The sequence below is a fragment of the Diorhabda carinulata genome, chromosome 8 (assembly GCF_026250575.1).
Source record: "Diorhabda carinulata isolate Delta chromosome 8, icDioCari1.1, whole genome shotgun sequence".
In the NCBI taxonomy this organism is placed as follows: Eukaryota; Metazoa; Arthropoda; class Insecta; order Coleoptera; family Chrysomelidae; genus Diorhabda; species Diorhabda carinulata.
The window spans coordinates 12,697,538-12,716,088 of NC_079467.1; the positions used below are offsets into that span (position 1 = coordinate 12,697,538).

At 30.8% G+C, this 18,551-nt stretch overlaps 1 protein-coding gene across 12 annotated transcripts in view; it reads left to right on the forward strand.

The window, feature by feature from the left end:
* The window catches only part of LOC130897076 (neurobeachin), a 735,983-nt gene that overhangs the window by 150,623 nt on the left and 566,809 nt on the right, over window positions 1-18,551 (forward strand). For all 12 annotated transcript variants that reach the window (XM_057805651.1, XM_057805655.1, XM_057805652.1 and 9 more), the window contains one exon: window positions 13,595-13,699. In XM_057805651.1, the coding sequence (XP_057661634.1) occupies window positions 13,595-13,699 (105 nt within the window). The remainder of the gene's footprint in view (window positions 1-13,594; window positions 13,700-18,551) is intronic.

Consider the following 18,551-nt stretch of genomic DNA (forward strand, 5'->3'; position numbering starts at 1 on the left):
TATTTAAAAAAAACCAAAAATATTTTCCCGTCATCGCGGATTTCGTTAAAAACGGTCTATTCGATAGGAAATTTTCTGAATTATTGAAAAAAATCTGCTTACAAATTTTTTTCCTAACCATACAATTTATTGATACAAAAAGAAGAGTATCAAAATATTTTTGAGCATTTAACGGATCCATAAGACATTAATAATAAAGAAAAAACAGATATAATACAAAGAATTACGAATGAAATGTACAATGTACAAAATAGTGATGTAAATGCCGCAAGATTTGAATTATTTTTGCAATTACAAGTGACAAAGAAGAATTTTATAAAGGCATGATGAATTTGATAAATGATGATGATAAACTTCTACGCACAATATTCGTAAATAAAATGTGGCAAAATGTTACGGAACCAAAATGCATTTCATATGATCCAACCGAATGTGGACGGCAATTCACGGAAAATCAAACTTGAACCATTGTGGTATAACGGCCCAGCGGCACCACTAAAAGTTAAAGAAATTCTGAGTCAACATGAAAATAATGAAGAATGTGACGAATCAGAGGATGAAAAATATAAATGTGATGATGATAGTTTAGATGAATGATAATAACTATATGGACGCTTATTACCATTGATGAGAATCGAGTCCCTATACAATAAAACTGGTATGCGCGATATTTCCGGTTTTCAGGAACGCATACCACGATATTTTTAAAATTCACATAAAAATAAGCAAATTAAAAAAAAAGTTTTCCGTTATGATGGGGAAATTTTATTCCCCAGTCACACCCTTTAAATAGGTAAGCCTGGCCCTTCCGCCTGGAAAAAATTGGTAAGCCGATTTTTTTTCATTAATTCACAAAATTTCCCATAAAAATTTGCATGAATTAAAATCCATATGAGTTGAAAACTCAACTGACAGTAAAATACTTGAGATTCCAATTTTGCACAAAATATTTCTAGTTTCTAAACATAAAAATTATCTGTGGCAAAAAAATAAATATTAAATACAGTACCAATCATCTAGATAAAGACCCAAAAAAAAATTTGAAAAAAAAAATTTATACCAAAACAAATATATAAACAACAATGGGATTTCAAAAAAATGGAAACTGTCGAATTCTTCCAAATATGTATTTATTTTATTAGAGGTAGTTTCTTTATATACAAATATTCTTAAAAATGTTGAAGAAGGTTTTTCTGCTAAAATCTATTGTTTAACCAAAATTCATAAGCTAACATTATCAGATAAAGCAATACTAGCATCAATAAACACCCCATTGAACATCTTACTATTTGGTTAACTGAAATTTTGACAAAATCTCAAATTTCAAAATAATTATAACAAAGATGATATGGAAGACTTCTTAAATATTGAAATATATCACAGAATTATGTTCTCTTAGGTTTAGATGTAATATCCCTTTTTATTAATATTAAATATATGTCTTTTGTTTTGTGAAAAAAAGGCACAGATGTTGAGTGATTATATTTTATCATTAACGAAACAAAATGATAATTCTTTAACATGACACAACTAAGTCTAATTAATAAAATTGACATTGACTAGGATGTCAATGCAGTTGTATCAACTTCTATGTAATGTAAATGTTTTATGTAAATGTAAATGAGGTAAATGTTTAAGGTTTAAGGTTTAAGGTTTAAGGATTAAGGTTTAAGGTTTAAGGTTTAAGGTTTAAGGTTTAAGGTTTAAGGTTTAAGGTTTAAGGTTTAAGGTTTAAGGATTAAGGTTTAAGGTTTAAGGTTTAAGGTTTAAGGTTTAAGGTTTAAGGTTTAAGGTTTAAGGTTTAAGGTTTAAGGTTTAAGGTTTAAGGTTTAAGGTTTAAGGTTTAAGGTTTAAGGTTTAAGGTTTAAGGTTTAAGGTTTAAGGTTTAAGGTTTAAGGTTTAAGGTTTAAGGTTTAAGGTTTAAGGTTTAAGGTTTAAGGTTTAAGGTTTAAGGTTTAAGGTTTTAGGTTTTAGGTTTTAGGTTTTAGGTTTTAGGTTTTAGGTTTCAGGTTTCAGGTTTGAGGTTTTAGGTTTTAGGTTTTAGGTTTTGGGTTTTAGGTTTGAGGTTTGAGGTTTGAGGTTTTAGGTTTTAGGTTTTAGGTTTTAGGTTTTAGGTTTTAGGTTTTAGGTTTTAGGTTTTAGGTTTTAGGTTTTAGGTTTTAGGTTTTAGGTTTTAGGTTTTAGGTTTTAAGGTTTTAGGTTTGAGGTTTTAGGTTTTAGGTTTGAGGTTTTAGGTTTTAGGTTTTAGGTTTTTGGTTTTAGGTTTTAGGTTTTCGGTTTTCGGTTTTCGGTTTTCGGTTTTCGGTTTTCGGTTTTCGGTTTTCGGTTTTCGGTTTTCGGTTTTCGGTTTTCGGTTTTCGGTTTTCGGTTTTCGGTTTTCGGTTTTCGGTTTTCGGTTTTCGGTTTTCGGTTTTCGGTTTTCGGTTTTCGGTTTTCGGTTTTCGGTTTTCGGTTTTCGGTTTTCGGTTTTCGGTTTTCGGTTTTCGGTTTTCGGTTTTCGGTTTTCGGTTTTCGATTTTCGGTTTTCGGTTTTCGGTTTTCGGTTTTCGGTTTTCGGTTTTCGGTTTTCGGTTTTCGGTTTTCGGTTTTCGGTTTTCGGTTTTCGGTTTTCGGTTTTCGGTTTTCGGTTTTCGGTTTTCGGTTTTCGGTTTTCGGTTTTCGGTTTTCGGTTTTCGGTTTTCGGTTTTCGGTTTTCGGTTTTCGGTTTTCGGTTTTCGGTTTTCGGTTTTCGGTTTTCGGTTTTCGGTTTTCGGTTTTCGGTTTTCGGTTTTCGGTTTTCGGTTTTCGGTTTTCGGTTTTCGGTTTTCGGTTTTCGGTTTTCGGTTTTCGGTTTTCGGTTTTCGGTTTTCGATTTTCGGTTTTCGGTTTTCGGTTTTCGGTTTTCGGTTTTCGGTTTTCGGTTTTCGGTTTTCGGTTTTCGGTTTTCGGTTTTCGGTTTTCGGTTTTCGGTTTTCGGTTTTCGGTTTTCGGTTTTCGGTTTTCGGTTTTCGGTTTTCGGTTTTCGGTTTTCGGTTTTCGGTTTTCGGTTTTCGGTTTTCGGTTTTCGGTTTTCGGTTTTCGGTTTTCGGTTTTCGGTTTTCGGTTTTCGGTTTTCGGTTTTCGGTTTTCGGTTTTCGGTTTTCGGTTTTCGGTTTTCGGTTTTCGGTTTTCGGTTTTCGGTTTTCGGTTTTCGGTTTTCGGTTTTCGGTTTTCGGTTTTCGGTTTTCGGTTTTCGGTTTTCGGTTTTCGGTTTTCGGTTTTCGGTTTTCGGTTTTCGGTTTTCGGTTTTCGGTTTTCGGTTTTCGGTTTTCGGTTTTAGGTACTAGTGTTTTAGGTTTAGGTTTTTTAGGTAAATGTTTTAATTGATATTCAACACACCTCAAATAAAACAATTTTAGCCTGCCAACATTTAAATTAAACCCAAACTATTTCTATGTTTTTCAAACAACTCATATTGTTCTTTGGTATTAATATAATCTACTGATAGAATATTATTTAATACTAAATCTTCTATGAACTGAAATTTTACATCTAGATGTTTTATTCTTTTATGTTTATAAATAGTGAAAATTGTCTTTGCAAAACCAAAATCATTCAATACATTGGAAAGCCAAATACCTTCTCAAGCTGCTTCAGTCAGAGCTATCCTTTCAGGTTCTGTTGAAGAAATAGAAACTGTTGTTTGTTGGTATTATATCATAAATTTCTCCAAACATCTTAAATAGAAATCCTTTGGTAGATTTCCTATCAGTTTCATCTCCTGTCCAATCTGAGTCAGCATATACTGCATATATTTTAGTATCACTTGTTTTATCGAAAAATAATTCGAAATTAATTGTAGATTTTATATATCTTGGGATTCCCTTTGAAAATAATTAAGAGAAACACTTAGATCAGGACGTGTAACTATTGTCACATATATTAAGCATGCTATTAATTCACGAACAGGTTTCTTGGAATCAGTTTAGCTCTATTCAAAGTATTGTTCAAAGGAATTCTTTATCCATTACAATCTTACATTCAAAATATAATTACAACATTTTCAAAATAGTCCCTTTGATATTAATGAATTTCTTCTGTTGTCCATTGCTGTCAATTAATGAAATATTATCTGGTTTATTTTCCAGTGACCAAATGTAGTTTCTGGTCAATGATGTAATTTCTTCTGCTACAGTTTTTTTTCACATCTTATAGTCATTTCTTTGTCTTGCTTCTTCTAAGCTAATTGAATATTATCAACAAATAATTCTACACTCATGGCTAAATGTTCAACGTCCATTTCATAATCTTGAAATCTATCAGGGAATTGTTTTTTTTCTGCTTTTTCTGATTGATTGATTTATATAAGAGATGAGGATTAATTCTTTCTGGAACACCATTTAACTGTGGTGTAGATGGTATTGTATTTTTAATTTGAATGTCTTTGGTTGTGCAAAAACTCACAAAATTATCATTTAGAAATTCTTTGCCTTTAGCACAAACCAGAATTGAAATTTTTGATAAAAATTTTTCCGATTTATAGGCTTCACACCTTTAAAAACATTCAAAAATGAGGAAAATCATCAAGAAAAGTAACAAAATTCCTTCTATTATCATGTGTAGTATGGATTTTTGGCCCACATACATCACTGTGTATAGTTCCTAAAGGTCTTCTTACTTTTTTAACGAAGTTCTATTAAAAGGCAATTTTGTTATTTTACTTTTAACACAAATCTCACATTCATTCATTTTTGATTAAAAGTCACATTTGTTACTATATTATTAATAAAACAATTTTGACATATTATATCCCAAATGACCAAGTCTCAAATGTCTCGCTCATTATTGTACTAGTGACAAAATAATGAGAAACAATAGCAAAGTCTTATCAAGGGAGTTGTAATAAAGTAGGCAGGAACTGTCATTTAATTTTTATTTAATTTGATGTTTGTCAGTTTTGAAAAGAGTATTGTAAAAATGTCTCTGGGTTCAACAATAATGGTAGCCTTCTACTCCTAGCAACATAATGTACTATTTCTTCACTTTGTATAGCTAACAACACAGAATTCTTATGTATTTCTGCTTTATCTTTTTCAAATGAAATTTTTGATCCCTGTTTAACTAATCACTGAACGGACAGTAAGTTATGAAGTAGATCTTAGACATACAGTATATTTTTTTATTTCCCAGTTTTATAAGTTTCACAGTTCTTCAATTTTACTATAATATCACCTATTTTTGTGGCTATTAAGAATTCTACTGATATTGCAACATAAATTTTCATAGAAGTTTTTAAATATTCAACATTATCTAAAAATTCCCGGTCATTTACCAAATGATTCTTTGCATCAGAGTCTATAAACCAATGAATAATCTCACATCTACCTTTATCATCTTGAAAATTTTACTTGCAGCTAGAATTGGAACATGTTCTTCACCTGACGAATAATGTTCTGCTTCATGTGCTTGTTTACTAAACCAGCATTCGGATCTTGTATGTCCATTTCTCCCACATTGATGACACTTGAGTTGTTTGAATTTTCCAGGTGATTCTGGTTTTTTGATATTTTCATTTCCTTTAGAATTATAGAGGAAAAGAAGTCGATCAAAGGATTTCAAATTTATTATGTTTTCTTTTCATTTCATGATCTAGTAATGTTCATTTAACAAAGTCTTATGTCAATTACTCGGCTTCTATTGTCTCAAAAGCGGTAACAATTATATTATAAATTTCTGGTAACGATAATAACAAATGACATACGATGTCTGCTTCTACCAATTTTGAAACTACGTTTTTTAACTCTATTACGACATCGTCAAATTCAAATGATTTTCTAGCTATGACCTTCCTTTAGTTCTAAAGTTAACAACTTTTATCTTAAATACAATTGGTATACAACCCCTTTTCTTTGAAATACTTTTAGTAAAGCATACCACATTTTGATTGCGGTAGTTTTATCTTTCACAGACTGCAATTGTGAATTAGCAATACATTTAATTATCAAAGACTTACATTTTTTGTCTTTTTTTAAAAACACATCATCAGGTACTAGATTTCCTTTTTTAATACACCCTATTACATTTTGTTGGTGTATTATTATTATATAATTATTTATATAATTATTTATATAATTATTTATATAATTATTTATATAATTATTTATATAATTATTTCCATACGAAGTTTCCAATGATCCTATGCTTTTCCATCAAATTGAATCACTTTGGAAGACATTTTGAGGTTAAATTCACTTTTATCGGTTTTAATAACAAATACACTTTTTCAACAAATCGTCGGCATCTCGGTGCTTTCTGGGCTAATAACCTATGTTATTGTGGAAAAAGTCACAGATGTCGAGTGATTATTAACAAAACAGTGACAATTCTTTAATGTGACATAACTAAAACTATATTTAAAAAATTGTTGTTGTACCAACTTAAACTGTTGTAATTGATATTCAACATATTAATAGTTCTATAACAAAACCGCAGTGAAATATGTAAAAATTACAAACTTGAGAAAAAAACCTATTAGTATCCATAACATATATTTTGAATTATATATATTATATATATTATATAATTTCACCCCTTCCATGTTATGAAATTGACAATTTGCTATTTTACTTTAATAGTTTTGTGAGAATATTTAATACAAAAATTTTTCTCTTTGAAGATATTTTACTTTTATAAAATTGATTTTAATATAACTTTGGAAGTAGAGTTTTCTAATTCAAAACATGTAGTTAAACACATTTTAACCTCGTCCAAGAATATATTTTGGTATGTCCTAAAATAAAGAAAAAAATGTTTTCTAGCTACAGGTCATAAAATCAGGTATAGGTTTATGTATAGAATGACTAATAAAATCCAAAATGCAATAAGTTTAGGAAGTAGGTAATTTAGCTCTCTCCGATCATTAGTATTGTAAGGACATACCTTCGAAACTCTAAGAAAAATAAAATAATCTTCCACTTGCTAACGTATTTAGTATTTTTTTCATAAATACACCATTACCTAATCCATAATCCCAACCAGCTTCGATCCTCGTATACTATAGAATGAGATCAATCGTCACCTTCCATTGATACCAAATTTATTATAAATGAATAAGTTCTAGAAGATAAATAAATTATCATTCTTATCACCCATGCAATACTTAAATTAATCTCATTGAACAGATGAAAAATAGTAGAGTCCTCGAAAAGAACATGAAAACACTTCACAATTTTTTGACCTCTCATATCCTTCATATATTCCATAATATTAAGATAGCGTACAGTCAAATCCATCTATTTCAACTGAAATAAAAGTCAAAACACCTACTAATAAACTAACATAGTTTATTGAATAAAATTAGATGGATATTACAAATTTGACAGTACGCTATCTTAATATTATGGAATAAATAAAGGATATGATTTTCATAAAAAAATTGTATTGAATTCTTTTTTTTTAAATTGTACATACTATAACATGAGTTAGAGTTTAAATATGACCAAGTTGATTTTGTATACCACGAGTGTTATTGTTAATTTTATATAATGTAATATCAAGAAAAGTTTTTGATGATAAGAATTGAATCTTTTCATATATTACTTTTACAGCAATAAATAAGTCATTTACGTAATCATTTACATAACTAATTTGCTACATTTTATATGGATACCCCCATAGCACAACCATAAATTTTATATTGAAAAAATAGCCTTCTAATTGATATCTAGTTAGCCTAGACCAGTTCCATGCATAAACAAAGTATTGCGTTACCATAGCAACGAACAATAACTTATTAGAAGTGTCAGTGTAAAGTTTGACGTCAAAAAAGTAAACCAGAGTTACGCAATAAATTAAAAGAAAAAAGATTGCCATCATCAAGTACCAGTATTTAAAATGGTTAAGAGCTAAGCAGATTTACGAAGATATGCTTAATACCCTCGAATATTAATGTCCTTCGTATGTGAACGTGAAAAATTGGACTGCAAGCTTCAAAAGAGGTAAATTTCCCTTTGAAGATGATGACCGATCGGGAAGGCCAGTTTCTGTGTCAGTCCCCGAAAATATCGATGCAGTTCATGACATGATTTTATCAGACCGTCGAATTGAGCTAAAACGGATATCTGAAGCACTGAATATTTCATACGAACGCGTTCATCATATAGTTCACGTCAATTTGGACATGAGAAAAATTGCTGCAAAATGGATCCCTAAATGTTTGACAAAAGCATGCAAGGGTAGAAGCATCGCGTTCGATCTGTGCTCGATTTGAAAACGATGTAGACTTCTTAAAGCGAATTTTTACTATGTAAGAGACTTGGGTACATTTCTACGATCCGGAAATAAAGCAACTATCGATGGAATGGCGACACTCTGGTTCTCCAAGATCTAAGAAGTTTTGTGTCCAAAAATATGCTGGAAAAGTCCTTACTTCAGTTTCTTGGGAGTGCCATGGAGTAATCATGATTGATTTTTTGGCTAAGTGTGAAACAATAACGAGATTATTTTTCGACATTACTGACCACTCTACAGGAAAGAGAAAAGTCGTGGAATGCTATCCAAAGGTGTTTTGTTTTTGCAGGATAACGCCCCTGCACACAAATCTCATATTGCCATGCAAAAAATCCGTGATTTAGGGTTTGAATTACTAAAACACCCCCTTTATTTACCAGATTTGGCTCCGTCCGACTATCATCTCTTTCCTCAACTGAAAAAAAGTTTAAAAGGTCGTAAATTTTTTTCCAACGAGGAGGTAATAAAAACTGTAGAGGTCTGGGTTTGCAGAGCAAACATTTTTTTTAAAGGTCTAGAGACGTTGCAGGTTCGCTGTAATAAATGTATCCAATATGTTGAGTAATAAAATATTTTGAAATTGAAATTTTGTTTGGTTCTATAGTAGGCTAAGAATTTTTCAATATATCCTCGTACACATATAATAAAATCAAAATAGATTAAAATTCAACTGATATTGAAATTCCAATTGAAGTGAAGGAAGTTTCATCTTTAAGTCCCAATTTTGCACAAAATATTTCTAATGGCATTATCTGTGACAAATATATTTTGCAAATTTGAATAACATCTAAATAACAAAATAAAAAATAAAATAAGACCTGATACTTGTAATATCACTAATTTGGAAAATAACTTTAAAAAAAATAACAGTAATATTAAATCTCAAAATATAACAAAAACCAAGGAATTTATAAATTCAACCAAACTTTTGCATGTGAAGGAGAAATGATAAATATCTAACGAAAGACTTAACAGTACTTCAGTCGTTAGATAAAATACATAAAAGTTCTATATTATACTCTATAAAAGATCGATGAAAAACAAATACTTATTTCATACAGTATAATTATTTGCAGTGTAAATATTGTTATATCTGATAATAAGAATCTTTTTGAGATTGGAGCACAGATAGATAGATATGAGACTAGGATAAGATATCTCAGTTATAAGTTTAAAGATTGATTATACAGAAATTAGGGATGCGTCAGAAGTTGTTTAAACGGGGGCGTTTTTTGCTCATGAGCATATTTTTTAAGTTTCTCCCATCATACGAATAGAATATTTAACAAATATATGCAGTTTGCCGTTTAAATATATTTTATGTCAATACCAACAAAAAGGCCTGCAGTGTTTTCAGAATTTTACATAGACCCAAATTCCATAGTTACAAAATAAAATTAGTCTAGAAACTACATTAGGGCAATCGATCAGGCTCCAAAGTTTTGTGAAGTGGTGAGAGAAGTATCAAATGTTATTCTGTAGTTTTTTTCAATATCTCTCTTCTTGATTCTAATGAGCATCGAGTACATGGGATAATCCTTAAGGAGGTAGATGATAATCCTAAGCTAGTATTGTTAGTACTGAAGGCGATCTGAAGCACTTAGATAATTATATGTTTGAAATTATCTTTATATAATTTCAATTGTTATTAAATGTTATATCACCAGTACCTAATCACGTCATAACCAACAGTTTTTTTAATGTCCTTCTACCAAAAGCAAATGCAGCTGTTAACCTTTTGGTTATTAACTTAAATTAGAACGAGACAAAAATAAATAATCTTCATTAAGAAGTACAATCCACTGTTCACTTTAATATTTGAATTTTTCAGAGATTAAACTCGGTTTGCAAGTAGTAAGAAAAGACAAAGTATTTTGAAACATTAAAATTCGCCTTCAAATGTCTATTTGGACTGAATTCTACAGTAAACAGACACAATTATAGATAATGGGCAGCAAATTATCCATATTTCATCTGAGAGTTTCATGCTATGGTTAATATTGTCTACAATTTTTGAAGGAAATTTTCAACTACAATTACCAGATGAACTGTTGATAGGATAAGACAAGGCTCAGTGCTGAAATGTGACCACCACTCAGGTAGAAGCTATAATAAATTCACATAATTGGATTGTTGTCGAAAATAAGCCGAAATGTACGAGAAGCATTTGAATCTGTTTAGTGTTATATGGAAATCAATTTGAACACATTATTTGCTATAAATTCAACTGTTTCTAGTTTTATTTTGAAATAATAGTATAAAAATGGATAAAATATTTAAATAGGGTGGAATATTCTTATAATCATTTAAAGACATCTATCCGCATCTTCAATATTCACGTCATTGAATTCAGCAGATAGGATTCTGTGAGAGCAAAATTAATATATATCCTGAACAAGCTTTCAATCTTTTGAGGAAATATCATTCATAATTTTGAAACAGCCCGTCAAATCCTGTTACGAGATTTGAACGTCAAGTCAAACTGTCAGCTGACTTTCATTGTAACGCATTGGAAAATCAAAGTCTAACCAAGATGTTTGTATAATCTCAACATAACAACGTTATTTTTTTCATTTTAAAGTGAATTTTGAAAATAAGATAGGAAGAGAATAATCTCTGTCGTAAAGTTGACTCTCGTATCGTATATTAAATAGATAGTTATTTGTAAACTATCTTAATTATTAGTTAATTGTTTATCAGATTATGAGTTGATTTTATATGCAGTGATCTACATTATTTTCAATTTTCCGAATCAAAATTGATATTTCGACCAATTGTAGTCTTTATCAAAATATTATTCGATACTGACAATCAGCGTATTTCTATTTATCAATTACCTGCATCATGAAAATCAAAATAAAAATAAAATCGATGATTTTAAAAAAATTATAATTATTCGTGGTTTCAAAATGTACATAATAGAGCTATTATGTTTACTCAAATAATTTTTTATCATTGATAGCTTTCTCTTTCTTATGAATTTGAACCCTATCTAAAAATGATCTTTTCCGTGTATTTGAATCCGTTTTATGAATTTTTGAATGTTTGTAATTGAATTTATTTGTTTTTTATATTTCGTGGTTCTTTAATGCAGTTTCATTTTTTTATCATATTGATGACCTTTTTAGTATTTTATAAATACTGAGATGTTTGTCCTATGTAAACAGCGTCACAATTTGTACAAGACACAGGATATATAATATTACTTCTTTCATTTTTTGGTGTTTTAGAATTTAGCTTGGTGAAATATTTGGGTAATGGTTATGTTCTCTATGACTTATAGTAATATCATATTTATTGAAATAATTCGATAGTTGTTGGGCTTGTACATATGGTAACGATAATGTTTTATATTTTAGTGTTTAGTTTCTATTTTGTTTCTGAACTGATTATGGTATCTGTTTATCCTTTTCTCGAATATCTTGTTTATCATTTTTTCCAGATAATTATTTTCCTTGCATACAGTTTTTGTTTTTTGAATAGCTAAGCATCTAAATTCAGGATCTGATAATTGGATACATCTATCAGCCAAACCTACTATCACTGATCTTTTCTGTGACAGGCTGACATGAATTCAAATTCAAATATTTTGAGGACCAAGTTGCTTTCGTATACCCATTCTGTTCTTATGTTATTGTTAATTTTATATAATGCGACATCAAGAAAATTGATTCTATTATTTTGCTCGTCCTCAATTGTGAATTGAAGTTTTTTATGATAAGAATTGAATTTTTTATTTATATTTTCAATTTGATTCTTTGGTACGCAATCATCTACATATCGGAAAACGAATGGAATATTTATATCAATTTTGCTTAGGACAGTTTCCTCAAAATCTTCCATTACTAATTGTGCTATAACACTTAAAATGGAAGTTCCCATACATCCACAACCATCAATTTGTTTGTATATTTCGTTTTGAGGTATTTCTGAATTTCCTCAATTTTGTCCCATTTTTTATTAATACATTTTTCACAATTGTAACAGGAATAATTGTATATAAAGAATCTACATTCAACTAAATACATACATATTTGTTAGGAATCTTTAAATTTATTATTTTTCCTTTCAAATTTTTCAAATAATTAGATAATGGGGTAAGAGGAGTGTGAATACTTGAAACAATCAGTTGAAGAGGAATGTCAGGTTTGTGCAGTTTTCGCAAACCATATATTCTTGGGGGTAAGGCATTATGAATATTCAATTTTTTTTGCATCTGATGACAAATTAAAAAGTTGTTTTTCTCTAAATCGAATAAGATCATTATTTTGTTTTTGATAATTAATAATTATAATCTTCTCATTACATAATAACCGTTTTATTAAATATATCTGCTTTTAAAAATTTGAGATTTCTGTTTAAATTGATAAATTCTTTCGTTTTAGTTATATTCTGAGGTTTCATATTGATTTGTTTTTTTTTGTTTTTCAATCTATTTTTAAAATTAGTGATAAAATTACAAGTATCAGATTTCGTTATATGTATGATTGGTTTTTTATTTCTATATTATATGAGATATTTGTCACTAGAAATATTTTTTGCAAACTTTTGTTTTGTTTTGTTATGACAGTATCAGTTAAATTCGATCCGTTTTGATTTTATTTCATTTGTTTTTTCATCAATAGGTTCTTGTTCCAATATTAGGTTATCAATTTTCTTAATATTTTTTTCTTTGTATTTATTAAAAAGTGATTCAGTTCCTTCTCGACATGTTTCTACAAATTTTATTGAAATATTAATAGGAATTTCTAATAGTTATATTTCTCAAGTCATTTTCTAATTTCTTATTAGATTAGTTAATTCGGTAATAGATAGTTGTATGATTTGATAAATGAACCTAGAGAAAACGTGATTTTGATATTCCTGCTGCAAGCGACTATTCGTAAATATTATATGGGATAATTTTAAATTTAGAATTGTAGGTATCAATTTTTTGCATTTGAGTAGGAAATTTTTTTTGTTTTGCAATTTAGTGGAAGATATTTTCATAACTTTTCATATTTTGTTTGGCTTCAGTTCCATATGCAAATTCAATATTATGATAGGTAGGTAATATTTCATCCATGCCGGTATAATGTTTTTTATTATTAACAAAATGGCACAAAATTGGAGAATATACAGAAATACTCAAAACAAATTTATATAAGCTATGGAACTTATACTTAGAATAACATACATCAATTATGAAAATGAAATATACAAACAAAAATATCAAATTTTCATCTGTTTATAAAAAATTATAAAATAACTCAAAATCAAGAACACTTAGAAGAGCAAATGGTTGAACATCCACCATAAGAAAAATCTCATTTTAATACAAAACTGTAATATTTATTTTCCTTTGCAGTTAGTTGGCGGTGAATTCGATATGGAACTGAACTTTGTCATCCAAGATGCTCAGAACATTAGGCATATGCTTGAATTACTCGATCACTGTCCTCCAAATCTACAGGTAAGAATAACTATTCCAATTATAATTGTGAAATTTCAATTGCTGCACTATGAAATATATTAAAAATTGATATTTCGGCCTTTGATATGAAAATTAATACTACTTGTTTCAATTAAATGGGCCGACTTTGAACATTTAGAGCCATGATAACCGTGAATTCAAGATCATTACTGATATGGGGCAACAATCAAGGAATGTGCAATTTCTATGATAAATTTGAAACTCGATTATCAGGCTGTTAATTATACGAGGTCTCGATTATCTGAGCTACCAACCGCGACCAATAAAATAATTAAGTCACAAAATGTTTAACATACGGGGTAGCCTATTAATGTGTGGAAGTGTAATAACTCACTTAAGGTAAAATATACAAAAAACTTTTTTAGTTAAAAATTGCTATATTTGCACTATACATTTCTAAAATATTTTGAGATATACAGGGTATTCAGCCTAAGCGTGACAACATGAAGTAACGTTTTTTTAAATAGAATACCCTGTATATTTGCTTACCATCAAATTAAGCGTAAAATTCTGCATCTAGCCCTGTCTTTTCTTTTCCCATAAATTGTGACGTTGCCAAGTTGGAGCGAAAAATATGAAGATTTTACGAAAATTGATACACTATAAATACTGCATAGTTAACGTTATTGGTGACAAGTAACTTAACTTTTTTGGTGAGTACGAAGGTAAAGGATGGCTTAAATGTCTGAACAGAGTAGAAGTTTCGTTTGGGGTTCGGGGTGTTTTTTAGATAAGCATTATTTCAGGAGATTTCAATTAGCAAAAACTTCATTTTTTCAAATGGAACATTTACACTCTAAAATTGACCGTTTTTAAGAAAATTGCATTTTTAGTTTAGTAGTAAATAATGAATATTCTTTTCTTTTGAAAATGCTCACAAAAACTAAAACAGGTCGGTTACGAAGAATCATATCAGAATCCTGTGATTCTGGAAATGGATGTAATAAATCTTCATTGTTTCCAATTGGACTTCAGAAACAAAAACATTAAAGTGGGTTCTGAAGAAGTTTTACTTCATCCATCCAGTAACACGTTGTTGGCAGCTCTACAGGAAAATACTGTTCTACCTGCACGAAGCGAAACCATGATAGTAGCGTGGCTGCTGGGGTCATGGAAAAAAGTACACCGGTTATGATGTAGCCATGGAACCACGAGAGGGAGGTTGACAAAGGAGTACTAATTGGAAAAGCATTAGTTACGTGTGATAAACGATTACCCGATTATTATCAAAAAGGAAATCGAGATTGGATCCTTCCAGTAACATGGTCCACCAAATGACGACAACCGACAATTCCCATGATCGATTCGAACATATGATATTATTATCTTTGAATCGAGCTATGAAAAAGAGAAAAAGGAAATTTCTCTTGCAGTATCTATTTATATCAGATGAGGGAAGACTGGTAGAGCATCAGCTGTTAAACAAACAATCGATACTTGTGATATCAAGCCAATCAGAAAACCAAGATCAAAGAGAGAGGAAGCTGAGAGAATAATTCGAAAGATACAAGAGAAGAAAGTAATAGAACAATTTACTAGTCCAAGTGTGCCATCCAGTAGTGCTTGTTAAGAAAAAGGATGAAACTACGAGATTTTGTGTGGACTATCGTCAGTTAAACAACGTCACGAGAAAGACAGCTATCCTCTACCCTGAATTGACGTTATACATCAGCTGGCAGCAAGCTGTTTTCTACCTTGGACCTGAAGTCTGGATAGTGGCAAGTAGAGATGGCCCCAGAACGTAAGTAGAAGATTGTTTTTAGCACAGGATCTGGACTATGGTATTTCAATGTCATGTCATTCGGGCGTGGTAACGCGCCTACGACACGGAAGCCACAAACGACGGTTTCAAAGAGGGGAATGAAGTATGGCTGCACAACCCAACGGAAGAAAGGGATTTTTTCCAAAATTACAAAAATCCATACTCAATCAGAAAAATAAGGAGTGAACCATTTGCGAGAAGAGCCTGATTCTGCTTCTGTAGAATTCATGGGTGCGTATGAATGTACCGGCAAAGCTAGATATGGAGTCAATACAGAACAACAACGAGATTTGTCCGCTCTGCCGGAAAACTATTCGCTAGCCTCTAACATCTCGTCTCGTATCAAAAACGTAAAAGGATTAGCAACCGTCTTCCGGAAGGAGCTGAGAATAAAACACAACTCACGGTTCATCACCTACCGAGGTGTGTGAGAAACGCTTCTTCGTCTCCGTCAACGTGAAGAAACTGGCTATGACCAAGATAGCGGTAACCAGTTGGATTGGTGAGGTGGAGTATCCATGAGTTCCAGGAGGAACTTTCATTTAAGGAGGGGGCAATTACAAAAATGAAGTGTTATTTAGTTGAACTTCTCTAAGTAAATGAAAGTGAATCCAAAGTAAATACTGAATCGAAGCGTTATATGTGTCCGCAAATTATCCGTTTCATTGAAGTACTCTTTGGCAAACCACATTTTTTGTTTTTTGGGTTGACGTCAACTCAAACAAAGCGGATGGTTTCCCAACTCGTGAACACGCAACGTATAACTGCCCATGTGAAAAACAATGATTTTCTAAATTTATCCCGCAAACACTAAGCGATTGGCCTTACGACTTGTTAATTGTCATTGCGAACGCAAGGCGAATTGGAAATTGCAATCGTTTGAATTCAAACGGAAGATCAGTCGAAATCATTGGTATTCGAGGAATACATACATTTTCACCTGTGAACTTTCCGTTAATAATGGTTGCCTCAATCAATCGAGTCGAGTACCGTTGCAAAGTCGCGGTGGATTCAAATTACGCAATATCATAATAACTGAACCAACTTTGAGTTGCAAGTTATGTGGTGGAAATCCTGGTAACTCCAGAGAGTTCAAAAACTCCGTTGGATAATTTACTACATCATCGGGATTTGTTATGGAATCAACGAATGTCACCAAATCGCCAGCAATTTTTGATTGAATGGTGAAATTCAGTGCGTTTACATCATTATTCATTGCGACAAGAATTGCTCGTTGACTCAACCAAGCATAATTCTGATAATTCTCACCAATGTTTGGGAAAACATTTTCAATAAGAGCTAATTGAGAGTCTACAAATCCGCAAAAGTCGTTGGTAAGAGTAATTAATCCAGATGTCGCATCAACTGGGACTTTTCCATTTCCAACAGCTAACAATTGTTTGGAAAATTATGCAGCACTTTGATCATTTTGAAGTTGAACTCTCATATTAGTGGTTAACGATAATGTATTTACGTTATTCCATAAAGGTGCCTTCAGGCAAGCATTCCATTCATCTGCAGGCGTTCCACAGAATTACTGGCAACGTCTGCCTGAAATCGCCTGCCAACAATATCATCAAGCCGCCAAAGATGTTGTTATTTCGCCGAAGATCCTTCAGTATGAAGTTAAGTGCTTCAAGTGATTTCTTATGTGCCATTGTGCACTCATCCCAAACAATTAGCTTGCATTGCATCAACAATTTTCTCATTGCACTGGATCGGGAAATATTGCATGTTGGAGTATCAATTGTGTTTAAATTGAGTGGCAACTTAAGCACAGAATGTGCAGTACGACCGCCATCTAGAAGAGTCGCCGCAATTCCAGATGATGCTAACGCCAAAGCTATGTCACATCTTGATCGACTTAAAATATTGATTTGTAGTACATGCTATGTATCAGAGATGGCGCTGTATGTAAAGTAACATAAGTAAACATTTAAAGTAACCGTATATTTCTTAAAATTATTAAAAATAGAAGTATCCTAAAGAATATTCTCATATATATATATATATTTATCTTCTTTATCTTTGGAGATGTTGGCTTGGTATCTTACTTTATCATAATTAAAATATTAAATATTAATATTAAAAATAATAGAAATATCCTAAAGAATATTCTTATTATATATATATATATATATATATATATATATATATATCCCTTTATCCCTTTTTAACACTAAAAAGGATCCCATAGAAATCTGGAAAAATGCTCTTGAATATCCATGCCTTCGAGAACATGCTCGCTGTTTACTTTCCTGCTTTGGAAGTACCTACTGTTGCGAAACAACATTTTCTCTCATATCAAAAATAAAACTTAATTTAAGAACGTAAATTACAGATGGACATTTAGAGGATTAATTGAAGCTGTGTGTTACGAAGCTTGATCCAAATATACAATTACTGTCAAACAAAAAACAAAGCCAAATAAGTCACTAACTTGGTGAATAAGAAAATATTTTATTGTATTTTTGTAAAATGTTTTTATATTATTTTATATGTATATTATATTTAAAATCTTATAGTATTATATTTTATTTTTTCTATATAATACAATAAATTGTTAAATTTATAGAAAAACTATAATAATTTCACAAAAGTCACTTTCTTAGGTCAATCAGCTTATGCGGCCTCTCTTGTTGCTGCCTAATTTACATGTGGCCTCTAATGGTAAAAAGGTTCCCTACCTCTGGACTATACTCTAGAATACCTGAAAAGCATTTATAAGGCGGGAGCTCCCAGTAGAGCATTAGTTAAATTTTGGAAATATGTGGAATTGTTAATAGTGTTGTAATTACTATTATAAGTATGGTTTAATAAAACTTATACATTTTTATCTAGTAACCTTATCCAAGAAACCTTACAATTAGATGTTGGAAGTGAAATAAAATTATTATATAGGACTTGATTGGAAGACATACCGAATTTTTAACTCAACGACAAAGAATAGCAAACAGCAGTTTTTTGACGAAGGTCGAGATGATGAAAAAACTGAAAGATTTGACAACAACTGCCTAGGAAGAGATGAAGAAGGCAAAAAGAATTGGACACACGTCAAGAAAACTTGAG